The sequence below is a fragment of the Myxocyprinus asiaticus genome, chromosome 13 (assembly GCF_019703515.2).
Source record: "Myxocyprinus asiaticus isolate MX2 ecotype Aquarium Trade chromosome 13, UBuf_Myxa_2, whole genome shotgun sequence".
In the NCBI taxonomy this organism is placed as follows: domain Eukaryota; kingdom Metazoa; phylum Chordata; class Actinopteri; order Cypriniformes; family Catostomidae; genus Myxocyprinus; species Myxocyprinus asiaticus.
Genome location: NC_059356.1, coordinates 24,939,812 through 24,966,935, shown reverse-complemented (window position 1 = coordinate 24,966,935; position 27,124 = coordinate 24,939,812). Strand labels below are relative to the sequence as shown.

The window sequence follows — 27,124 nt, the reverse complement described above, 5'->3', positions numbered from 1 at the left end:
TTTTTCATAATCGGTTTAGAATATCTACACCTCACTGAGTGATGCAAATTATATGTAAAGAAACACAAACCTTTAACTACACATTATTTCAATATAAATTGACAAACTATTAAGAAAAACTTTGTTAACTAGTCTACTGGATGATGGTGCAGCAAAATTAAGTGTTCAGTAGAAAAGGCAGTTTTTTTTTTTTTTTTGCAAAAAACATTCAACTTGTATCTGGACTTTAGGATTCAGATCTCTTTTTTTGTTCAATTTAGTTGTAAGATATCAGTTCACTTTTCATTCACAGTTATTTTTTGGAACCCATTCAATTTAAATATTATTATAATTTGTAAACAAATGATAATAATAATAATAATATATTATAATAGTAATACATCTCAATTTGTGCACCTTTAACTTTAAAACACTCACGCTTTTATTTTGTCATTCTGAACTCTCCAGGAAGTCCTGCATGTCTGTTTGTAGGCAAGTTCACAGTAGTTTAATTCGCTTCTTATTCAAATTCTGGTCAAATGTACCTTCGGCACCATTCTAAATGCATATTATAAGCGAACCGAACTATTGAGCATCTACATCCGAGATGTTGTTCGTGAGTAGCGCTCAAATGTTGCACAACGCATGAAGGCTAAAAATAGCCGCGAGTGTGTGTAAACGGAGCAGCGCCATTCAGTAACCCGCTGCCGTTGCACGTGCATTTGATATATTTACTTAAACACAGCCTTTTGTGATGCACAGACCTATCACACATCTTCAAGTGGCTTTGAATAAAATGCACGAGTCATATGAACTACTTCAATGGTGTTTTTATGGTTCTTTTATGTCATTTCTGGAGCTTGACAGTAACGAACATGACTAACACACAGTATTGGATTTGGATCGGGCTCGTCGGACCGATACTCGATCCGTCTAAAAACATCAGTATCGGAGCCGATACCGATCCAGGCATCGGATCGGTGCATCCCTACTTCCATACATGATGAAATGCTCTCATTTCCTCCTCGCTCCACACAACCCCGGTGCCATGGGGATACTTTAGATTTGTTATGGCCAAACATATTTGGAATGACGCAAATGTGCAACTGAGGTAAATGCGTAGCACTTTAAAATAACCCATTTAGTGCACGTTAGCGACGTGCATGAACCGAACTCAAAGCACAGCTGTTCTGTATAAAACAACTGATTCAGCCTCGTACATTAAAGCACGAGACTGAATCAATTTCATGTGCATCGAGCACAGATACTCTATGAGAACACTATAACACCTATAAGGCGCTATAAGGCCTACTTGGAGGAAGTGGATGTCCTCTCCACATGGTGTTGAAATAACCTCCCCATGAATGTCACCAAGACCAAGGAGATGGTTATTGATTAAGGGAGGAAGCAGGTGAGGAACTACAGCCCCCTGATGATCAACGGGGCCACAGTTGAGAGGGTGAGCAGCTTCAAATACCTTGGGGTCCACCTCACAGAAGACCTCTTCTGGACAACACACACAAACAGCTTGGTGACAAGGGCACGCCAGCGTCTCTACCACCTAAGACACCTGGCAAGGTTCAAGGTCTCCCATAGTGTGCTGAGGGCTTTCTAAACTGGGGCTGTGGAGAGTCTTCTCACAGGGAGCATCACCGCCTGGTTCGGAGGCACCATGGCCCAGGATTGAAAGGCACTGTCCAGAGTGGTGAGGACAGCGGAGAAGGCCATCAGGACTTCTCTCCCCTGCATCACAGACACCTACATCCAGCGATGCAGGACAAGGGCCAGGAGATTTATCAAAGACTTTAACCACCCCAGATACAGACTCTTTTCAGTGCTCCCATCAGGGAAGCGCCACCCGATCCTAAGGACCAACACAGAGAGACTCGGGAGGAGTTTATATCCCCAGGCAATCTGGCTACTGAATGTGGATTCTTGAGAGTCTGTATATTCCAGTATCACACAGACACAAAACAGCTTACACTATAATTTTAACTAAACATTTTGCAGACTGTAGTTCTGTATATTGTGTGCATTTGTACAACCTAAACCTACCCCATTTTGCATATTGTCTACAATATTTTATTTACCTTATATTTCTTTATACTCTAAATATTTTATTCTATTATTTTTATCATTATGTGGGTGTATGTCCTTAGTTTGTTGTTGATTCTGTTTGTTGTTGCACTGTGCGATGAGGAACTAAGGAAAAACATCTCACTACATTACATCACATGTATGTGACAAATAATAAACCTTGGGGGAAAAAAAAAAAAAAAAAAAAAAACATTGTCCCAATGTGTGTTCCATGTGTGTGTAATATATTACAGATCAGTGCGGCGCACACAAGACACTTATGGCGTCTCGTGGTTTTATGTTTCAGCACGTGGTCGAAAGTGAAACAGTGATTGGTCAGTAGCGAACCTCTAAAAAGAGCGTGATTGGTCAGGTGAGGTGAAAACAGATTAAGAAAGAACTTGTGATTTGGTCTATCATCTGCAGAAACGGCCTATAATGAAAAAGAACAACAATTTGCAACTTTACCTGGCTAATAACTTCTGTTTGCTAGCTCACTAATATCACTGTCTATTGTGCTAAATTAACCGTGAGAAGCAGATATTGTGATCGTGCTAAAAATACGATTAATTGTGCAGCCCTAGATGTTAAAACATACAGTGCTATTATGAAAGATAAATTACAAAAAAAAAAAAAAAGGAATGCAAAGGAATGCATTTCTAATCGTCTAACAAGTCAAACAACAAGCTTCCCTTTCATGCACATTATGGATGAAAGATAATTCCAAATTTTTTTTTTTTTTTTTTTTTTTACAAGAGTAAATAAGGCTTTGACTTCATACATTTATATTTATGACACTGCCTTCAACAATTTGAGAGACTTGAGACTTGATGACTTTTCCATTATAGGAACATAGTGAGCAAAGATGCTCCATGGTTTTAACAGTGCATTCTCTGAATTTTTAGGGAGCGAATATTTCAGTGCACTGGAATGATTCAGCGAATGGGACATCCCTAGACATTTTTGACTCCCTGGCCAGTGCCTTGACTACTGAACTATGAAGCAGATTTAGACTAGAGACTGTTTAGCCCGACGGACCACTTGTGTTAAAATGAATGGGAGGAAATGAAGTCCTGCCTTAAAGTTAAAAGAGCCAATTACCTTCTAGATACAGACATCACCTGTCAGTTAATTAGAGAAAGAGCATGCACATTAGTTGGACCAGCCTGAAAAATAGCATTTTTTTGTGTGATCTGAGCTAAAGCACTATTTACATTATGATGGTGCCGCAGACGGCCGCCTCGGTGTGGAGTGCTTCTATTGTTTTGCTGTTTTTGTTTGTCCTGTGTTTAGTCATCTTTTTCCAGTCAGTTTTACCAGAGACGAACTGCTGAACATTCGACAGCATATACCAGTCAATCTTTTTCCGGATTTTGAATATTCTGACGTTTTGTTTGACATTTTAGTCGGAGGCGCAGCTGTGTTGTTTAAACACGCTAGGAGACGCAGGCGAGGGAGACGAGCAGGCGCGTTGGTCAAGCTCCGTCGAGTATTCATCTAGCGAATCTCCGCTCTCCCTAACAAAACAGACGAACTACATCTCCTCACCTGCACAAACAAGGACTTTTCAACCTCTGCTGCCTTGTGCTTCACAGAAACCTGGCTGAGTGAAGCCATTCCGGACAGCGCGTTACATATGCCGGGCTTTCAGCTGTTCAGAGTGGATCGCATCGCGGAGTTAACGGGGAAAACGAGAGGTGGTGGAACATGCTTTTACATCAATGAAAGTTGGTGTACAGATGTAACAACGTTAAAGAGGATGTGCTGTCCTAATTTGGAAGCGCTCTTTATTAACTGTAAGCCTTTCTACTCGCCGCGGAAATTTTCATCGTTTAATCTGGTGTGTATACCGCGCCAAACGCGTGTTTGAATGCCACACTGCAACAGCTGGCTGATCAAATCACAGACATGGAACAACAATACCTGGACTCAGTTATTATTATTCTTGGGGATTTTAACAAAGCAAATCTCACACGTGAACTGCCCAAATACAAACAGCACATTACATGCCCAACCAGAGACAGAAATATACTGGATCACTGCTAAAAAACAATAAATTATGCATATCGCTCTGTTCCTAGAGCAGCTCTGTGACTCTCTGATCATTGTCTGGTTCATCTTCTTCCAACCTACAGACAGAAATTAAAATTTGCTAAGCCTGTAGTAAGGACTGTAAAGTGATGGAACTACAAGCCTGCTTCGATTGCACGTATTGGAGTGTTTTTGAGGCTGCAGCCTCAGACCTGGACGAGCTCACAGATACTGTTACATCATATATCAAAAACAAGTTTTCAGCTAACGACCCTGCATCAGTGTGGAGTGGCATGAAACAACTTACAAATTACAGGACTCCTACCCCCAACCCTGTGGTGGACCAACAACTGGCTGACGACCTGAATGTGTTCTACTGTAGATTTGAAAGACCTAATCTCACACCCCACACCCACTCTGACCTTCACTTCACACAAACACCAACACCTCCTGCAACCCCCCTCCTCCCTCCTCCTGCTACTCAACCTGCACTTAAGATCTGTGAAGATGATGTGAGCCAAGTCTTTTCGAAAACAAAGGATAAGGAAAGCACAGGGCCCAAATGGCTTTTCACCTGCATGTCTTAGATCCTATTCTAACCAGCTGGCCCCCATCTTCACACAGATCTTCAATAGATCACTGGAGCAGTGTGAAGTCCCATGCTGCTTCAAACGTTCCACTATCATCCCCATCCCAAAGAAACCTAAAATCTCAGGCCTTAATGACTACAGACCTGTCGCCCTGACGTCTGTGGTCATGAAGTCATTTGAGAGACTGGTGTTGGCCCACCTGAAGGACATCACTGGACCCTTTCTAGATCCCCTTCAATTTGCTTACAGCAAACAGGTCTGTGGATGATGCAGTCAACATGGGATTGCATCATATCCTGCAACATCTGGACAGACCAGGGACATATGCAAGGATCCTTTTTGTGGACTTCAGTTCGGCTTTCAACACCATCATCCCAGCTATTCTCCGGACTAAATTACACCAACTCTCTGTATCTGTCAGTGGATTACCAGCTTTCTGACAGACAGGCAGCAGCTTGTGAGACAGGGGAAACTCACTTCCAGCACCTGTACAATCAGCACTGGTGCCCCCCAGGGATGTGTGCTCTCCCCACTACTCTTCTCTCTCTACACCAAGGATCCCTCTGTCAAGCTCCTGAAGTTTGCAGATGACACCACTGTCATTGGCCTCATCTGATTTGACGATGAGTCTGCATACAGGAGGGAGGTTAAACAGCTGGCTGTCTGGTGCAGTCAAAACAACCTTGAGCTGAACACGCTCAAAACAGTGGAGATGATTGTGGACTTTAGGAGGAACCCCCCAACATTATCCCCCCTCACCATTCTAAACAGTACTATGGCAGCAGTGGAGTCATTCAGGTTCCTGGGCACTACCATCTCACAGGACCTGAAGTGGGAGACCCACATTGACTCCATTGTGAAAAAGGTCCAGCAGAGGTTGTACTTCCTTTGCCAGTTGAGGAAGTTCAACCTGCCACAGGCTCTGCTGATACAGTTCTACTCAGCGGTCATTGAGTCTGTCCTCTGCACTTCAATAACTGTCTGGTTTGGTTCAGCTACGAAATCAGACATCAGAAGACTACAAAGGACAGTTCGGACTGCTGAGAGGATTACTGGTTGCCCCCTGCCCCCCCTTCAAGAACTATACACTTCCACATTGAGGAAAAAGGCTGGAAAAATCACTCTGGACCCCACTCACCCTGCCCACTACCTTTTTGAACTGTTGCCTTTTGGCCGACGCTTCAGAGCTCTGAGCACCAGAACCGTCAGGCACAGGAACAGTTTTTTCCCCTCAGGCTATCCATCTCATGAACAGTTAAAATTGCCCCATTGAGCAATAATTAATGTGCAATACACAGCTTAGTCTTTTTATATTATCCAACACATCCTACCTCTTCTGCCATTACATTCCCTTGCACTGTACATAACCGATTTGTATTTAGATGTGTATGTATGTATGTATGTATGTGTGTGTATATATATATATATATATATATATATATATATATATATATATATATATATATATATATAGTCTATTGTGTATTCTATATATACTTTTTTCTTTTCAATATTTTTTATTCAATTTTATTTTTTAAAAGTCTTGTTGCTGTTTTTGTATTGTTGTGTACTGTAAGCTCCTGTCACCAAGACAAATTCCTTGTATGTGTAAGCATACTTGGCAATAAAGCTCATTCCAATTGATACCATTGTTGTCAGATTTTACTGCAAATTTTAAATGTTACTTTATCATAATTTTGATCAACCATTTTGGACATTTCAGTCTTTCCCATTCAGGTATATAGGAGCTGAACTTTTATGCCGCTGTTATGCATAGAAAATAGCAGCCCAGAAGTGTTCCCAACCTGGCCGCCCAGGGAACTGACTTGCCTTGAAAGGGACTTTCATGGTTCATGGCTATGACATTACTAAAACCTATTGCCCATTTAGAAGGGCTCAAGCCCTTCAATACACCCCACTCAAACTTTGGAAATATGCCAGCTAAGGAAATAAGTGTGTCAAGCAAATTCATGCTGTCTTTACAAACAATTACATTTGTCAAAAACCATTTGAAAAAGTGTTTTACAAAGATGTTAGGCTTGAAAACCCAACAGCATTTCAGTGAAAATTTACTGGAGCTGATGGAAACATTGTAGTCACATTGGGCCAATGTGCTGAGCTGGCAAAAGACACTCAATATGTTTTAGGACTAACCCTAACTCAATATAAAGGTTCTACACATTAACAAGCCACAAGATATTCAACCAGATGGCCTGTGTTTTCATGAGAGCTACACGAGTACAATTTCCCCTTATCTAGTGCACGTAGGCAGGCCAGTGCTGTACTTTAAGAGGCTTGGTGGTGAGAGCATGTGTTGTTGATCAGATCAGCCTGGCCCCCTTTAGTCCCAGCTGGAGCTCATCGTGCTCTGCCTTCCCCAGGTGTGGGGATATTGGGAGTTTTTACATAAGCCCCTTACCGAGTACATGGATGCGGCTGTTTCCAGTACACCAGCTGAATCACAACTATTGCATAACAACATTTAGGCACTTTGTAATTAGAGGTGAGAAAAATATAGATGTTAAAATATTGTGATATTGTGATATCCTTGTGATATTGTATTGATATTTGCATGCCAAATATTTATATATTTAAATTTTTCAACATTAATATTGTGGTGATGGGAAAACATTTTCTCTTTTCCAAATCGATATAGGAATTCAACAACAATCCCTTAGGAGGTGCAGTTATCATGTTTTACACAATCACCCTCCCAAATTTATTACGAGTTTACAGTAGTAACATTGAGTTATTTTGACAAAAATGTTTGTATCATATAAAACAGGCTAACAATTTAGGTGAAATCTATTATACTTGTGTGTATTGAAACGGTGTTGTAATGTTTTTAAAGTGTTTGGGAAACTATTGTATTATAATGTACTATAATTTATTTTTAGAAAGACTAGCTACATTGACCTAGCCACAGAAATTGGGAGCCATTAAAGGTGCACTCAGTGATTCCTGAGAAACACTGTTGATATTCAAACTCAACTGCCAAAACAAACACACCCCTACCTTCAGTGCGCCTTTGAAAGCTCCGCCCCACCAGCTCCAGACACTCACATTCTCCTGCTACTAAATCTAACATCACAACAACAGAATATATGGTTTCTGTGAAACAGCTAAATTTATTTTACCCACCTATCGAGCAGAATAAGGGCAACATCTGCATCCATCTTCAAGCCTTTTACCTCTCGGAGTTCTCTCCACCGCTGAAAAGCCTCTCCAATGTTGACGTGGCTCCTAGCCCTCGACTTATCATAATCCTTCTTTTTTTAGTTTATATTTGTCTGACCTTTTCTCTTGGTCTGTTTCTCATCCATTTGTCCTCGGAGTTTAGAAAGTTTGCATCAGCCAGATTTGCCGTCGCTCTTCTAATGAATTTCCCTCTCGCTCTGCCCCCACCCCCCAACCTGTGCACGTGCAAGAACCACCCCCTGTTGTTGATTGGCTGGAGTAGTGCTGTGTGGATCGGTCTGATCAACTTTGTTTTTGTCCCATTTACAGAGCCAGGGCTGTGTACAAATACTAGATTTTTTTTCAGCCCACCCACAGAACGGACAGCTAGCAGACTGTGAGATGTTTTTTTTTTTTTTTTTTTTTTTAAATGCCATGCCAGCTTCTATGGCTATATTCATGGTGAGATCCAGTTTAGTCATTCAAGAATAAAACAAAAAAAGGTGTTTAAGATTCATTTTTTCTAAAAACCTTAAAACTAAATTTGAATTGACATGGTTAAAAATCTTTTCAAAAGTGTCAACAGCAGGTTCCTTAAGTGTTTAGAAGCGTTACAGTCCAGTAAGGCATGTTTAATGAATAGTGGGCTCTGACAGGATGGGCACTTTGGTGAATTTTCTCCAGACAGTAAAAATTGGTGTGTGAGCCTTGCATGTCCTATCCAGCATTGAGTGTAACTGACTTGATCTCAACAATTATTAAAAGGGAATACGTGTCTTGTCCCAACAACAGGATTTATTTCCCGTAATTTGTTGGTTAAACATTGATCCCATTCTGACTGCCATTTATTTTTAATGTATACGTTTAATGTTGGTTTTCGGTCCGTGAATGGAATAGAGCATTTTACTGGTTCTGACTATAATGCTTCTTTGGCAGCTCTATCTGCTTGTTCAACTGTGAGGAGATATTTGCAGAATTTGACAAAAAGTGTATTGGATTAGAATTACTGAGTGCACCATTAAGGTCTTATATGCTTATGGCTTTACATTGTACATAGATGTTAGGAAATAAACTGGCACATTTATATTAATTTAACAATGCATTTGGTGATTTGGAAACAGTTTTCTTAAGTTCGATGAAGACGAATGAGAAACATTGAGTGAAATATCACAATATATCGTAGTTTTGAATCGCAATACACCAAAAATAATTGCAATAATATTGTATCGTGACCTATATATCGATATTATATCATATCGTCACTTACCTTCCCACCCCTATTTGTAATTCACACACTGGAGTTGTATTGATGACAATTAATCTCACAGAACACTGATAACATCTGTAACCCAAAACTAGCATGCAGAGTTGAGGCTTGACTGCCGCCCAGACCGTGCACTTCTGCAACAGTGCACTTCTGCAGCAAACAGAAACTATGTAAACAGCCACACAAAAACCAGCTGATCAACTTTTTCCCACTTTGTTTGCAAACATCAACGGACTCCTCCAAGTGTTGGGTAATTTTTGCAAGAACATACTGGGCAGCTTTTCGATTCAGATTTAGGATCTTTGCTTTGGAATTAATGGTTGTTTTAAGCTGTTGCTGGAAAAAAGTACAGAAAGGAGGTGTGGAGCATTTCTCCACCAAAGTACTGCTGAGAAAGTATCATAAACACAGAACTCAGGCCAGCAATGAGATCATGGCACACTACTCCAACAAGACATGGTAAACAGTTGAGCAGGAGCACAAAGCTAATAAAACCACAAAGCACTATTGTGCCATATGTATTCTATATTGCAAATTGAGTTATTGAACTTTGCATAATGGGTCAAACTATAAATGCCTGTACAGGATTCTTCAAAAAGAACCAAATATCACAAAGATTCATTGATGCTTTATCCTGGACTTACTGGCAGCATTCAGAATCTTCATTATAGTAACATAAGGTACATTCAAGGCAGCTACCTACAAGAATCTAAAGCCTAAGGCCTTCAAAAGCAATGACAAAAGCAAATATTACATCATTGCTGCCTTTCACAAGACGCCATGGATGTTAAGTTGAAACTTGCACGCAAAGGGAGCTTGCCATTACAGTACTCTTGAAAAGGTTGTACTGAACTACAGTCAACATGTAGGAACAACTCTGCCGTACAACATGCTCATAATCACGGGCTAGTGCTTGCAAAGATCTGGTCACAGAAACGCAATATAAAGAGGTTTAACAAGGCACAATTTCACTTCCTCTTAAGCTTGTCTGAGGCATGTTCATTCTGTGCCTGGCCACCAGTCAAAGGTCAGGTATACTGAATTTCATGGAAACCTTCCTGTCAGATCAGTTTATGGTTATGCTAGATAATATAACCTATAGGCTTTTTACAACAGAATGTGTCTTGTGTCAACAACAAAGACACAGAATGTCAATAAAAGGGGCAAAATCACTTATCACCAGGACAAGTTGACTGAGAACTCAATCTTGACATTAATGCTAGATTTTAGACAATGCAGGCTCCACTCCTCTTCAGACCGTCTTTGACAGGATATGTCTGAACATATCCACTTCACATTACTCATCTAAAAGGCAGCCTACACATTTCAAATGTGAGATTAAATCATCAGATACATGACCTTAACTACTTATGGCAAAAAAAAAAAAAAAAAAAAGGATCAAATAAAATAAAATGCAGTTGAGAAAGCATCAACCAAAACACAGAACTGTGTTGTTACTGGTAGGTCATGTCAGAAACTGATTTGTTACCAAATCTCTTCAATGTTAGTTTTAAACACAAATGGATATAACAGCAGTTGAGCAGATTAAATTGTTAATCTACAATATGTAACAAGCAAAACTGTAATTGTAGTCCATGGAACCAGGCTGGTTTGGTTGGACTGACTGATTCAATGTTACCACCGAGTTTTGTTAATTAATATTTTTCATATTGTTATTTTCTTACAAAATTGGGCCTAATGCCTGTTTTACCAAATATCATAACAGTGTTGGTTGAAGTGGGGGTTTTCCAGCTTCCAAGTATTGCTCAAAGGGACCTTCAATAGCAGCTGACTGATGGACGTGGGGAATCTGACGTTTCAAAACAAAATATGCTGTGTTGCATTTTTCATCTGACTCGTCTCACTTACGGACAGTTGGTACTGACTCTGTCAATAGACACAAATAAAACGAAAGACTACTTACCCAAATAAATGTCACCAAAGGATCCAGAGCCAATCTTCCTTCCCAGTCTGTATCGGTTTCCTACTCTCAATTCCATGATAAATGACTAAATAACAAAGCTAGCAATAAGGCTAGCTTTAACGGGAGATATTTAAATTATATTTGTTCGGTAAAAGCCAGGAAGCCAACGGAAATGTGTCCTTTGTTATCCGTCTATTCTTCCGTCTCTCCCAGCCAGAATCCCCTTATACAGCTTGCTATCCTGCTAATTCCCTTCACAGTAAGCTACCCGCTTTCACCAGTCGTTTTATAACATTACGAATCGGTGACCATCAAAATACTAGGCTCGCTAAAAAGAGTAAAGTGTGAACTTTATGCTCCCGTAAGTTTTACCCTGAAAATAACTTGTTTAAAAAAGGATGAAGTCGGATTTTGAGAACGACTCCGTCCTAGCTGTACTGGCCCTACACCTACCATTTACTCTCTCTGGTCGCTTGTGCTGCTACAACAGCCGCTCCATTCGTTGAATAATCCAGCGCACGCAATGACGTCACTTCCCGTAGCAACTGCGTGCAGACCACTGGCTAATCTCGGGTCGACACAACAAAACCCATGCTTGGATGTCTATTGTTTAGTCTTTTGACAACTTTATAACCTCCGGTTTGATACACAATAACTTTGTTAATGTATTAAGTATGTTTTCATTAGACAGTGACTCGTTTTTTTTTTTATTGTGTTTTTCTGATTTTATGGACATTGCACAGGAATGTAAACAAATGTATAAATAGTTTTTTCTTTTTATTTATTTATTTATTTATTTTTTTTTTAAATTGTCAATTAGTATGGATGAATTAGATTTATAAAGTTTATCCATAGGTGTTCACTGGGTGTGTTCATGATGCATCAGGGGAAAAACTTGCAAAACCAGTTTTTTAATACTCTAAATCCAAATCGAAACTGGTGACTGTTAAACATAATTATCATCCCTACCTTAAAATGCTGACTAGAGATGCATATAGAGAGTCTTATAACTGTAAATAAAATCTTTGCATTGAAAAAATCTTGCTTTCCTTGAAGAAAATATAGCAAAAGATGTGTTTTATAAAACAGCTTAAAACATATAATTTAGCAAGGTCTCTAATAAGTTAAATTAACAAAGATAAATTAACAACAAAATTTTAGTGACTACACTCAAAAATATATTTTAGCCTATTTTTAAGATTGACATTTAAATGCATAACAAAATTTAAGCTTTAATAAAATAGAATATATATATACGTTTTATTAATTTGGTTAAACATTAAACAGTTCGATTTGATGGAATTTTGTTATGAAATTGAAATGTGTAAATCTTAAAAATAGGCTAAAATATATATTTTTGAGTGTACACTAATTCTGATACACTAACCAAAATATGTATAATCATTACATGTCCATTTACTTGGTAGATCCTTTTTCATCAAAGCAACTTAGAATTAATGCATACAGGGACAAATGGCTATAAAATACCACTTCAAATGCAATAAATTTGGCTTGAAATATGCAAGCAAAGCACTGAAGTGCAAAACCAACCTTAATTGTCAAAGGACGTCTATACAACAACTGCACAGTTGGTAGAGTTATGCAGAGAATTAAGTAGTTGTGCTTGAGCAAAGCCATAGTCTGACATAGAATGACATTTCATATTACATAAATATTACAGGATTACAAGCTGTATTGACAGCTTTACTTGATGCGTCATTGTGAAATTAGCACCAAGAGCAATGACATTTCAGTATGAAGTTATAAAACTCATACCTAACAAATGTTTATATTTATAGTAACATCTGTGTCTGTCATATTTTCATATCAGCAGTTTTTTTCTACCCTTTTAAGAGAGCTGTAAAATGTAAAATGCCATTTGCTGTCCAAATGTGTTGGGTGAGAAACCAATACTTTTTATTAATTACAAAATATCAAATAAAAACCTATAATTAAGCTTTCTTTTTACAAAATAGCTATTCTCAGGATTTAAAGTAGGCTACCCTATAATTTTTCTATGGTATTGCCCACAAAAGCTAATATTGTATTCAATCGACCATGATTGGTCAGAGCACCAGCGAATGCTTGAGGCCTCATAGGTGAGAGTCACATGACTGAATCACTCAGCTTTCCATTGCATGTGCTCAGTCACGTTGAGAGCAATGCGCCAAGATTGTGAACGCCCACTCTAATAGTGTAATAGTGCTACCAGATCTATTAAAGAGCAGGTCTCTCTCCAAAACACTGCATTAGTGCTGTGATAAACAAGACTTTTTAGATATAAACGGGAATACAAGAGACTTATGTGAAAGTTCTTCTATAACTACTACAGCTTAAAGGGATAGTTAATTCAAAAATGAAAATTCTCTTATCATTTATTCACCCTCACACCATGCCAAATTTGTAGGACTTCTGCAGAACAAACAAAGATTTTTAGAAGAATATTTCAGCCCTGTTGGTCCATTCAGTGCAGCAAAAAAATTATTAAATATTGATCTGTTTCTCACCCGCACATATTATGTCGCTTATAAAGATATAGATTTAACCACTGGAGTCTTATGGATTACTTTTATGCTGCCTTTATTTTAATTTTGAGCTTCAAAGTTCTGGCCACCTTTCACTTGCATTGTGTAGACCAACAGAGCTGAGAAATTTAGCTAAAAATCTCTGTTTGTGTTCAGCAGAAGAGAGAAAGTCATACACATATGGGATTGCATGAGGGTAAATGATGAGAGAGTGTTTTATTTTTCAGTAAACTTTTCCTTTAACTGTAGTTTCTGTAACAGGTGTACTCTGTCATCACAAAGGTCCTGAAACATGAGGAAACAATAATAGGATGTGTGTGTATTCTATCGCTAATAAAGAGAAGTGTAGAGAGAACACTGGTCACAGGTATTCTACAGAACTCACAGAACCGATGCACAGCCATGCAGGCACCACGTGTCAAAGTGCTTCTCAGTATTTGTTGTATTATAGGCTACTTACAAACTGTATGTATTCAGTTTAGTTTAAATAGTAAAGGACTCATTCAATTAGCTTTTTATATTAATGTACCGTGAAGCACTGGATAAGCACTTCTTTTGTTTATTTGTTTTTATTGCCATATTAAAGTCTCTATTAACTTTCTATTATGTATCGTATTGATTATATTCAAACATATTTGAAATAATTGTTTTTAAAAATATATATTTTTACTATTTGAGAAACATAAAAGTAAATGTTTCATATCTTTAATTGAAACATTCTGTGCATGTTAAATAACTCCTCAAAACTGCATTAAGTGGAAATGCCAAATGCAGACTCCTCAAACAAGGCACAAAACCACAACACAACTGTATCAATGTAATATTGCTGTACACTGACATCTAGTGGTCAATTATGTTGCACGCGTAATTGTATTATTTGCGTGAATCTGTAAATTACCGTAGAAAAGTAGTCATTAGAAAATAATAATATAAATAAAAAAAAATTGTTTTACGTTAAGCTACTACATCCCATCGTGCTCTTCTGATTCCCTTTGCATTTCTTGAACACAAACGAATAAGTCTATTCCAATTCGACCCCCATACAAAGAATATGTGACAGTAAATTTAACAGATGCCACGAATAACACTTATTTTTCACGCTATTAAACTGGACATTCCTTTAACCATCTATTCCAGAAAGAGAGTGATCTAATATTTTATTACATACCTGGAATACATCGTCGGGGAAATGGTTTCCACACTGATGTATTTCACTGAGACACACACAACACTTCATGTGCCGAATAGACTGGATCATAATTCCCTACTGTATGTATGCTGTCAACATTTTAATCCTTTTTAATGCCCTTACAAGCAGTGACATCTCCTGGTTAACTTATGCTCGCCCTTATATCATTGTAAGTTTTGACAGACATCTTGAATATTTTGCTTCTCTTCAGTATTAATCTTTTTTTAGGAATAACATTGTAAAAAAAAAAAAAAAAAAAAAAAAATAGTGTTACGTCTGACTAAGGCTCTTTAATTTATTTGATTTTATTACAATAATGTTGATTAAATCGTACAGTTAAGCTAGGTTGCTATGCTGACATAGACATACAGGCTGCGTCTCAAAACCTAGAGAGCTGCCTACTCAGACAGCACGTCTGTGTATGAGGCTAAACCGTAGGGAATGCGTGGCAGTTATGTATTACTTATCTGTTGCGTTTGATTGTGTGGTAGGTTTTATGTAGAATCTACCTGTTTGGGCAGCTGCTGTCATGATGACGAAACCTCGTGGGTTCGAGTTTTGGAGAAGGACTCTGAAGGGCGCACGGCACGTGGTCGCGCCCATGGTGGACCAGAGCGAGGCTGTTGACCCGCAGACATGGCGCAGAGCTTTGCTAGACGCCCATGCTGCACGCACAGGTGTTTGTCCGAGATGCAAACTACCGCCGTGAGAACCTGTATAACGAAGTAAGCCAAGAAGACCGACCCCTCATCACACAGGTGGGTCATACACTGCTCGAGTCATCAATGTCTGCTTTGAACTAAGGCATCAGTAAACAAGCACATGTCTTTAATGAGGGTCAGACTCGTTTTGTTTTGGGATCTCCATACAGTTCTGTGCCAACGATCCTGAGGTGTACCAGGCAGCTCTGCTCACCCAGGATAACTGTGATGCCACTGATCCGAATTTGGGCTGCCCCCAGTTGATTGCGAAAAGAGGTACCAAAATAAGTAAACACTGTAATTAGGGCCCGAGCACCGATGGTGCGAGGACTCTATTGTTCTTCTAGGCATTTATTATTATTATTAGGGCCCAAGCACTGAAAGTGCGGAGGCCCTATTGTTCTTCTAAGGATTATTATTATTTTTATTAGGGCCCAAGCACTGAAAGTGCAGAGGCCCTATTGTTCTTCTAAGGATTATTATTATTTTTATTAGGGCCCAAGCACTGAAAGTGCAGAGGCCCTATTGTTCTTCTAAGGATTATTATTATTTTTATTAGGGCCCAAGCACTGAAAGTGCAGAGGCCCTATTGTTCTTCTAAGGATTATTATTATTCTTCTTTTCAAGGTTTTCAGTACTTTTGGGGTACATAAAATGCGTGAAAACTCTTGAAAGTATGCACACACATCAGAGTCGCTGGCCATTAGGGCATGACAGAGTTACAGGTGGGGGGGTGCTGGAGGGGCTCTGCGGTGCCACCTAGAACATGGGTATCCCTTTAGAGCTACAGTCACCAAACTTTGTACACATATACAGTGGTATGAAAAAGTGTTTGCCCCCTTCCTGATTTCTTATTTTTTTGCTTGTTTGTCACACTTAAATGTTTCAGATCATCAAACAAGTTTAAATATTAGTCAAAGATAACACAAATAAACACAAAATGCAGTTTTTAAATGAAGGTTGTTATTATTAAGGGAAAACAAAATCCAAACCTACAAGGCCCTGTGTGAAAAAGTGCTTTTGCATACCACTGTAGATCTCATCAAGCCGGACAACTTTCACTCTGACAGTCATAAGCTCTGCCCAAAAGGAAGTTGGCCATTTTGGATTGTTTGAAAAATGCATGTTAAGGAATTTGATATACTTCTCCCAGGGATTTCATGTTACAGGTACCAAATGTGGGCGACATCATGCCAAGACATTGATGATGCTAAATTGCGAAGGGATTTTTTATATATTGAATGGTGTTGCCATGGCGAAGCGATAAAATAACGTCAAAAAAATGGAATAAGGAAATGTCTCGTATCTTCTGCATGCATGGTGTGATTTTACATAAAAATTTAGCCAAATGTTTGTCCTTAAAGGCTGATCACATTGATGTGGCTATTGTGGGTCACGGCCGTAGCGCCACCAACTGGCAGAAGGAAGTGTGTCACTTTTAACAGACTTTGAAATATCCCTATTATGTTAACCTGAATTGCTTCAAAAAAATTTTTGAATAATGTCAAGACAGTGCAGATTTAAAATTCTGAAGGGATTTGTGATATCTTAAATAGTGTTGCCATGGCAATGTATTAAATATCATTATTCCTTTTTATGTGTATTCACATGTTTTTGAGGAACTTGGCATGCTTGAATTTTCATGATATTTTGCACACACATTAGAGTTGTCACCATTAGGCCTGGGAAAAAGTTAACACATGGGCGTGGCTGGGGAGCTCTGTAGCACCACCTTTTGACAAAAGTTGTGTGGGTCAGTTTCTTCTACGATCACCAAACTTGCTACATATATTGTTCTCATCAAGCCAGACAACTTTCAAAATTACAGTCATTAGCTCCGCCCAACAGAAAGTCAGCCATTTTGGATTTAATGTGCATTTTTTGAAAATTGCAGGCCCTGAACTTTCGAATGCTCCTCCTAGGGGAATCATGTGACTGTCACCAAATTTAGGCAGTATTATGCCAAGACATTGAAGATGCTAAATTGCGAACGGAGTTTTGATATATCGAAAACTGCCATGGTAATGCAATAAATTAATGGTAAAAATGTGAAACAGGAATTTCCTTATATCTTCTGTGTGAATTGTATGATTTTGATGAAAATTCAGCTGTATGTTTGGTAATGGGGGCTGATCACATTTATATGGCTATTATGGGTCACAGCCATAGCACCACCAACTGACAACAGGAAGTGTGACACTTTGTGTGACTTTGAAAAAGCGCATGCGGCCACCATGCATTGTTTTCCTAGAGCCACCAGGTGGTGATGGTGCCATAGTGCTCAGGCCCTTCATCGCTGCTTGCAGCTATATTTATTTTTTTTTTCTTCCCAAATGAATCGCATTTTTGAGGGCCTAAACATACCCGAAAACTCATGAAACTTTGCACATGCATCACAAGTGGCGAACATTTACATCTGATAAGGGTTTCAAAATTAGGTGTGGCAAAATGGCTCGATAGCGCCACCTACAAACTTTCAATGTTTCACCTACACGTACGGAAATCGGTACACATGTGTAACATGCCAATACCTACAGAAAAGTCTCTTGGACCCCTGCCCTAAACTCAACAGGAAGTCAGCCATTTTGATTTATCTCAGTTTTTGCCATTTCCAGGTCTCGTACTTTAACAAACTCCTCCTAGAGATTTCATCAGATCTACTTCATATTTGGTTATTCTAATCTAAAGGCCTTGGCGATGCTAAATTGCGAAGCTTTTGAGTTTTCACTGCATGGCGTGGCCATGACGGTCTGACAAATTTCGATGTTTCTCCATGAAACAGGAAGTTGTTATAACTCATACATACAATGTCCAATCTGCCCCAAACTTCACATGTTTGATAATAGTCCTGGCTTGAATACATCTACATGCCAATATTCAGTTATAGTCATAGTGCCACCTACTGGCAACAGCCAATTCCAGGTCTTGTACTATAACAAATTCCTCCCAGAGATTTAATCAGATCAACATTATATTTAGTCAGTCTTAATCTAAAGGCCTTGTTGTTGTTAAATTGCGAAGCTTTTGAGTTTTCATTGAAGGGCGTGTCTGTGGTGGCCTGACAAAGTTCAATATGAAACAAGTCACATTTTTTAAGCCTAACATGCTCGAAAACTCATGAAACTTTGCACACATCTCAAAAGTGGGGAAAATTTACATTTGATACTGGTTTTAGAATTAATTGTGGCAAAATGGCTCGATAGCGCCACCTAAAAAAATTTCAATGAAGCAGCCCTCATGCCATGTTTCACCTACACATAAGAAAATCGGTAGGTATATGTAACATGTCAACACGTACAAAAAAGTCTCATAGAACCATATCCTAAACCCAACAGGAAGTCAGCCATTGTGATTTTTCTCTTCAATTTTTGCTCAGTTTTTGCCATTTCCAGGCCTCGTACTTTAACAAACTCCTCCTAGTGATTAAATAAGATCAACATCATATTCGGTCAGTCTAATCTAAAGGCCTTGGCAATGCTAAATTGCGAAGCTTTTGAGTTTTCTTTGAATGGCATGTCTGTGGCGGCGTGGTGGCCTGACAAAGTTCGATGTTTCGCCATTAAACAGGAAGTTGTTGTAACTCAAACATACAATGTCCAATCTGCCCAAAACTTCACATGTTTGATAACAGTCCCGGCCTGAATACACCTACGTGCCAATATTCAGTTATAGTCATAGCGGCACCTACTGGCAACAGGAAGTGGCATGTTTTACACTGTGATGCACTTCTATCAATGTATTACAAACATGTTAAATATGTCAGCAAGTGCTAATCCATGCTAGTGTAGTGGAGTGCTGCTATTTTACCACACTAGCAACACTTAGCTAACTGTTGTGATCAGCACTAATACCAAATATATATCTCGATTTTGATCTAAATCACACAATGCGAGATAATATGTATTGGGAAAAGTGTTCTGCACATTAATCCGCTAGTAGAAGTTTTGTTCGATTTGCTTCAAAGTTGCCTACACAAATGCCCAGCAGCCTACTATTTTGTAAAGACATACTTGATCTGTTAAACTGCATTTCCATGGCATACATGCTTTGAAAAATAGTCCAAAACTTGTTATTATTATTATTATTATTCCGTATTCTTTTCCAAAGTGAATCGCATTTTTGAGGGCAAAAACATACTCGAAAACTCACGAAACTTTGAACACGCGTCAGAATGGGGAAAAATTTACATCTGATATGGGTTTTAGAATGAGGTGCGGCAAAATGGCTCAGTAGCGCCACCTACAAAATGTCAACATTGTGTGCCTTGCGCTACGCTTCACCTACATGTACGAAACTCGGTACACATGTGTAACATGCCAAGACCTACAAATAAGTCTCTTGGACCCATGCCCTAAACTTAACAAAGTCAACCATTTTGATTTTTCTCTCCAATTTTTGCTCAGATTTTGCCATTTCCAGGCCTCGTACTTTAACGAACTCCTCCTAGAGATTTCATCGGATCGACATCATATTCGGTCAGTCTAATCTAAAGGCCTTGGTATTGCTAAATTGCGAGGCTTTTGAGTTTTCACTGTCCCGGCTGTTGCGGTCTGACAATGTTTGATGTTTCGCCATGAAACAGGAAGTTGTTATAACTCATATATTCAATGTCCAATCTGCACCAAACGTCACATGTTTGATAATAGTTCCGGCCTGAATACATCTAAATGCCAATATTCAGTTATAGTCGTAGCGCCACCTACTGACAACAGCTAATTCCAGGTCTTGTACTTTAACAAACTCCTCTCAGAGATTTAATCAGATCAACATCATATTCGGTCAGTCTAATCCAATGGCCTTGGTGATGTTAAATTGCGAAGCTTTTGAGTTTTTGTTGAAGAACATGTCCGTGGTGGCCTGACAAAGTTCAATGTGAAACGAATCATATTTTTGAGACCTAAACATGCTTGAAAGATCATGAAACTTTGCACACACCTCAGAAGTGGTGAAAATTTACATCTGATACGGGTTTTAGAATTAAGTGTTCAAAATGGCTGGATAGCGCCACCTACAAAATTTCAATGAAACAGCCCTCAAGCCACATTTCACCTACACGTAAGAAAATTGGTAGGCATATGTAACATGTCAACACGTACAAAAAAGTCTCTTAGAGCCATATCCTAAACCCAACAGGATGTCAGCCATCTTTAATTTTCTCTTCAATTTTTGCTCAGTTTTGCCATTTCCAGGCCTCGTACTTAACTCTCCTGTCCTCTCAGAATTACATGACCTGAAGAATGAAGTACATTATAACATAAAAAGTGCTACAAAAATTGAATGCCGTTCCCCTGGCACAGCAGCCCCAACATGCACCAGGGTGCAAGGGCCTGTTCATTGCTGCTTGCAACATTAATTTCCTTTGTAATGGGAGAGAGGTAGAGATGGGGTTTGGTCCTTGCACTGGGGAAATAAAATTGTATGTGTTCACATAATTGCTCATTTAATGTTTGCAGTTCTTTCCAAGGCCATTATGGTGTATTTCTTCAAGATGAATGGGACCTTCTTGAGAAAATGAGTAAGTCGAAAGACGAAGATGTGAATCTTGCAAAGAATGTTCATCTGATTTTGGTGTTTTGTTGTTTTTAGTTAAGTTGGCTGATGAAAAGCTCTCCATACCCATTACTTGTAAAATTCAGGTCTTCCCAGAGATTGAGAAAACAGTCAAATATGCCAAAATGATGGAAAAGGCTGGATGCCAGGTAAAGTGCTTTTGTTTGCACTGTGGTGACAAAGGACCAGGGGCCGGATTCACAAAATGTTCTTAAGAAAATTCTTCTTAACTTCCAGTTTCTTCTTAATTTCTAACTTAAGAAAAAGTTACGAATATTTTGTATTCCCAAAAAGATTGTTCTTAAAAAATAAATAAATAAATAAATAAATTAAGAAGAATTCAGATTCTCTGAAAACTGTTCTTAAAAATCGTCGTGAATAACATCTTAAAGTTAGGATAACCTCACAGTTGTCTCAAATCCCTCAAGGTAAGATGTTTAATGAATTTACTGGGTTGTTTTAAATGTGACATGTTCTGTCATGTTGAGTCAAAAATGTGATTTTGATTGATTGAACACATTTTTGATTGTTTTGTATGTTATGTTATTTTTATTTTAAGTTTTCAAATCATGAAATTCAAACAATAAATATTATTTTGAAGCTTAATTGTTAATGTGGTGACCAATCATGCTATTCAGTTCAATACAGTGCTCTCTGTCCGCGATCTTTAGAGTGCATTTAAACATCCAGCATTTACATTTAAAAAATCTTCCTTAACCAAGCTGCTGATTGGTTTGTTATGTAGAGTTGTTTAATACAGCTTCTCACAGTTCATGGAAGAACCAAAGATCAAAAGAGTGCTTTGACTGGTATTGCAAGCATATCAAAGCTGTCCGTTAAGAGATTTTAAAAGTTAAAGTTCTTTTAACTTGACAGGGCATCTTAAAAACATGCTATGCACAAAATGCTGAAAAAACAGCGAGACGTGATGCACCGGTCAAATATATCCGTCTAGTGCATGCTTAAATAGGAAAAACAATTTAAACAATATGTGCAGATGAATGCAAAAACATGTTCTGCGTGAATGGCCCCTTAGTCTTTTTCATTAGTTTAGCCTGGTGTATGTGTGGTCCTGATTTTCATTAAATGGCACACCTGCATCTTACCTGTTTTGGGAGGATGTAAACATTCCAGTTTTTGCCAATGCAAACATCCAGCACCTGAGTGATGTGCTGCGCTGCATGGAGGAGACTGGGGTACAAGGGGTCATGAGTTCAGGTGGTATTATCCTCACACATACATAAAATGCATATCTTTTTATATCGTGCTCAAAACACTTTGATATTATACCGTACCCTAATATTTATATGAATACTTTACACCCATAGAGGGGAATCTGCACAATCCTACCCTTTTTGAGGGCCATAGTCCACCTGTGTGGGAGATGGCTGAGGAGTGGTACAGAAACATCCACCCTGCAGTCTGTTTTATGTCCGTGCCCACCTCTTCAAACAATGGCACCACACGTATGTTCTTATAGCACTTCTGATTTATGACACTGAACACTTCATACAATGCAAATGTTTCTTGCATTGAAAAAAATGTGTGCTTGCTTTGTTTTGAGATTTCATCTCTTTGAATAGAATGGTCAAATTATGTAGGGCTGTCGATTTAACACAATAATTTAGTGTGATTAATTAAATGAAAAATAATGTGTAAAAAAATTAACGCAATTAATCATGCCCCCAACCTGCATGTAAATTTGCAATTCAAGCTTGAAGATAAAATAGTGTACCTAGTTAAAAGGTCCCCTGTATAATAATTAACAGCTAGTTAGTCACCTCTAATTGCGAGTTTAATGGCTTATATGGCCCGGTTTTGTTGATAAATAAGCATCATAACCAGCAACTTCCTTTTCATTTTGTACATCAGAGATATTACAATATTAATGATAACATTAAATGATATTAAGCCTTTGGAACACATCTTTTTGTGTGTGTGTGTGTGTGTGTGTGTGTGTGTGTCGATGAAGGGGTACTTGAGCCCAATTGATGGTGCTGTGGGGGTATTTATGGCAAAAAAGGTTGGGAAACACTGCAGAAGGGCACAGACAGCTCCAGCTTTACAGGCAACACTCCATGTCAAACCAATAAGTAGGCAGCACAGCATTCCACAGATGACACACTCAATGACAGTTGGACCGAACACAGCAGAATGCCAGGATCTCAAGACTGGTATTTAAAGTTTCAAACAATGTTTAACTTGATACAGTGTTCTAAAAGCACAGCGTTTAAGTCCACAAGAGGGTGCAACGAATACATTATAAACCAAACAGCACCTTGTGATTATTGAAAAAAAAAAAAAATTTAATCTGTTTCTCACATGCTAAGTAAAAATCTTCATTAACATTTCTGTTAACTTGGTATTGCACTTGTAAGCAAATATGCAATAAAACACTGTTATTTTACAAAAGTTTTTTTTAAAAATAAATATTATCAATTTAAATTAAAACAATGAGGCCTTCAGTGTTTCTCTTGTACAACTTGCTTCAAGCTTGTAAAGGAAATATTCAAGAGCCAGTAATTAAATAGCAAACAGAGTAAACATTTAAAAAATATATAATATAAAACATTAAAAAAGGTCATTTAATGCAAAACAAAACTACTTAAATACTTGACACTCTTTACTGTGTGATAGATCTATATTAGTATTGATTTGATGCAGTAAGAATGCCTGAATGCCTATAGTAGACAGCATGCAGCTTATATACATTTAGACATCGCATAAATCTAACATTTTGAAGAATTTGTCCAATCTGTTTATACATTAACGGCTGTGTTTGGTTTATCTCATCAAGACAGATTTAACCCCGTCTGTTTACACTGGTAATTCATTAACAGCTGTGTTTACATTAATATCACCTAAAGAGGGGTATTTTGATTAAAAACAGTGCAGAGTCTCATGGCTATTAAAATACTGAACAGAGATTATGTCACTCTCCTAGCTAATAGTGACTGCACCCTGCAGTTTGTAAAGCACTGTGCTGGACAAATGTCTTTGGCCGTTGCATTTTAGTTGATTCAGTGTTTCGTGCAAGAGCGCTGTGTTTTGTAGATGCCATATAAAGTTATCAACATTTCAAAATATGTCTTGAAGTGAATTTTAAATTTAAATTTGACCAAATTACAAATGCATGCCACTGGAACGTTAATGTACATTGCAGAATCGTTGTCATTTCTAAATGAAATCGTGTGGGTGTCTGAATCAAGATTGCGATCTTTTAATGATTAATCGTGCAGCTCTATAATAGGGTTATGTTCAATGATATGGAGATAACACAAACAAATTTTTTTACATTTAAAGCCACTTTTTTATTGTCTAAATGCTTTATTTGTTGCCACAATAATATGTAGTATATTTGAATTATCTTAATTATAATATTTATTAGGGTCATATATTATATTTCAAATTATTTTAATTATTCTAAATTACCTTTATTTGGGGCCTTTCTTAGTAAATATTGGTATGCAGGTAATTCAGTTAGTTAATTCAGCAAATCATGTAATTATTTAGATTGAAATTTTTAATTGGTTGACAGCCCTAAAATTAAGTAAACTTCATTCTGAGATTTAGGAGGTGAAAGCTGGTCACTTCTGTAATAATTATGTCTTTTATTACAACAGGCTACAAATACATCAAGACCTGAGGGAGGAGTTGGCCAAAGCAAAAAACATAGCTGGAATAATGGAAATTAACAGACAGCTCAAACATCGCTGCCAGGTAAGTGGACTTTTAAACGTTTCAGTCTTCAGAATATTTTCCTATAAGACAGGTTTAAATCTAATTTAACTATAAACTTCTTTTTTTTTTAAACTAAAAATTATATTAGCCTTACTGGAAAAACCCCACTAGCCTAATGGGGTTCAGGAGAGCATAGTTTTCTTGAACAGGGATCACATCGACATATTGATTTTTACTGTTATAGGAGTAGATGGCTAAAGATGAGTCGTAATGGAATCAAACTGGACTTTCCGCACTGGATCTGTCAACCCTACGTCAGACCAGCGTGAGAACATACATACTGCTTGGATCCTTTGTGACAAGCTAATATTAATTATACAATTTTTGCATTACACCTATTTAATACTAAACCTTACAGATGACACTGTCACTTTTAAGATTTATCAAGCAAAGCAAAGGGTACTGCTGTTTACAAATGTAACATAATTTCCAACAGTTCTGTCAATAATAGAAGTATTTAATGGACTAATGAAAGTAGGGATGGGCACGAGTACTCGGGTACTTGGACATGGCAGCAGTGATTGATTATGAAAACGATGATCGATAGTGATCACGCATGATGTGACTTTTCACTTAATTCAAAATCCAGTGACAATTACCTGACAACTAAACACAAACAAAGAGGGAGCTTATTTTTAATTTTTGAGATTGATTACGTTGTGGTTTTGAGGGGTACATTGTCAGAAACGTCTCATTGCAACCAAACTGATACAACACTGCAATGCTATCGTTACAATAATCAAAAGAGAGTGTAATTAACTGTGTTTTGAACACCTGTCTCTGCAAAACGTTTGCTAAACACGTTTTATTATCATTTCATGTAAGAATTTTGACTCGTTAATGGATATTATTTAATAAAAGTAAATGTTTGTCACTGACTGTAAACCTCCCTGCCCTGCGTGAAGTAACACGCACCTGCATCTCGACGAAATGGGAGTTGAAGATTTCTGCACGAGTGTCCAAGTTAGATGTCCAATATAAAGTGTCATTCCGTTGCACTTTCCCCAGTTGAAAGGTGGAAATTAAGACTCTCCGTGTTGAATGGAACGCTTCATGAATCACAGCAACAACAATACAGAGCATCGCGGTTTTCCTCACAAGAGTGAACATTTGGACACACACACACACACAAGGCATGTGTGGCAGTGGACTCAACATGCTGAAGCAACGCATATACAGCAGGTGAGTGTTTCAAACAGCTAGACACAGCGCAGCTAAATGGAACACAATGCAGCATCTTCAAACTAAACTTCAATTTAACACGCATATTGGAAACGAAATGGTTATGGTGTCTCCGGTTATTTGAAAATAGACGGTTCAGACAGTCACTAAAAAAACTGGTACATGCTTACTAAGATTACTATGGTAACCTGAAGGAAGAACGGACAGACGTGCGTTGGGCACGTTCTTTCAGAGTTGGACAGCGAATCTTCACATAATGATAAAATATGATGCATTGTATTTTGAATCTTTTGTACATTTTGTAACATATTATTTTATAACAGCCTATAATAATTGATAGATGATACACTGGAACACCAAGGCACAATCCACCAGCCATAGATGTTTGTCAGACTTGTTATTATATATACAGTTATGAACATGTAATCGCCCCTCGAATACTCGACAAGTACTCGAGTATTTAGTCAGAGTACTCGAGTAGACAAAATGACCAAAATGCCCATCCCTAAATGAAAGTATAAACTAGTTTGAAAGGTAAAGCTGGTTACAGTGCACCCATGGACACTTATATGTGAAATAGGTATATTTTGCAGACCTAAGAATCCAATCACTGAAAACGGGCAGAAAGTGCAAGAGACGAAAGCTGTGAGTGTGAAGAGGGCACTAGAAGACACTGACGGTTTAAATGAATCCCGGTCCAAGAACAAACAAAAGAAGAAAGCCTGAAACCCTCACAAAAACTTCTGTCCAGAACTGAAACGTAAAGAGACATTACTACTTGAGATTTCATGCAGTAAGAATGCTAGCTGTGTAGAAGCTTTGTAGTCAATATGGAATCATAAATGTTTTGATGAACCCAAAATTTCCCAAAGTGTAAGGCCTGCAGTTCAGGTGGGGCCTTTAAAGGGATAGTTGCTTGCAACTCTCATTGCTTGCAAAAACAGTCTAGTCTCATGAAATTTACGTGAGCATGGCAAAGTTTTTGCAAAACTGAAATTAAGTGCTTCGTTACACGTTTGGCTGCAGTTTAAGTGAAATGTCCAGCGAGGGGCGCCAAAACAAGCTAAATGAAGTTGTAATCAGACGAGGTTTTTAAGGTGAATTTTAGATGGAGGTTTTAATAAGTCAGATGTACCTCCCTAACCTAAAACTTTACCCTAAACCTAACCAATAGTGTCCGAAAGGATAAATG

The 27,124-nt window shown here is 38.2% G+C and overlaps 1 protein-coding gene and 1 pseudogene across 4 annotated transcripts in view; one reads left to right on the top strand and one right to left on the bottom strand.

The window, feature by feature from the left end:
* The window catches only part of LOC127450847 (casein kinase I), a 55,090-nt gene extending 43,560 nt beyond the window's left edge, over positions 1–11,530 (bottom strand). For all 4 annotated transcript variants that reach the window (XM_051715260.1, XM_051715259.1, XM_051715258.1 and 1 more), the window contains exon 1: positions 11,045–11,530. Coding sequence is in view for 2 of the 4 variants with exons in the window: in XM_051715258.1 (XP_051571218.1) it covers positions 11,045–11,120 (76 nt within the window). In the remaining 2 variants the exon portion in view is untranslated. The remainder of the gene's footprint in view (positions 1–11,044) is intronic.
* A 3,760-nt stretch (positions 11,531–15,290) lies between these two features.
* Positions 15,291–26,658, top strand: LOC127450946 (tRNA-dihydrouridine(16/17) synthase [NAD(P)(+)]-like; annotated as a pseudogene).
* Positions 26,659–27,124: the final 466 nt, after the last annotated feature.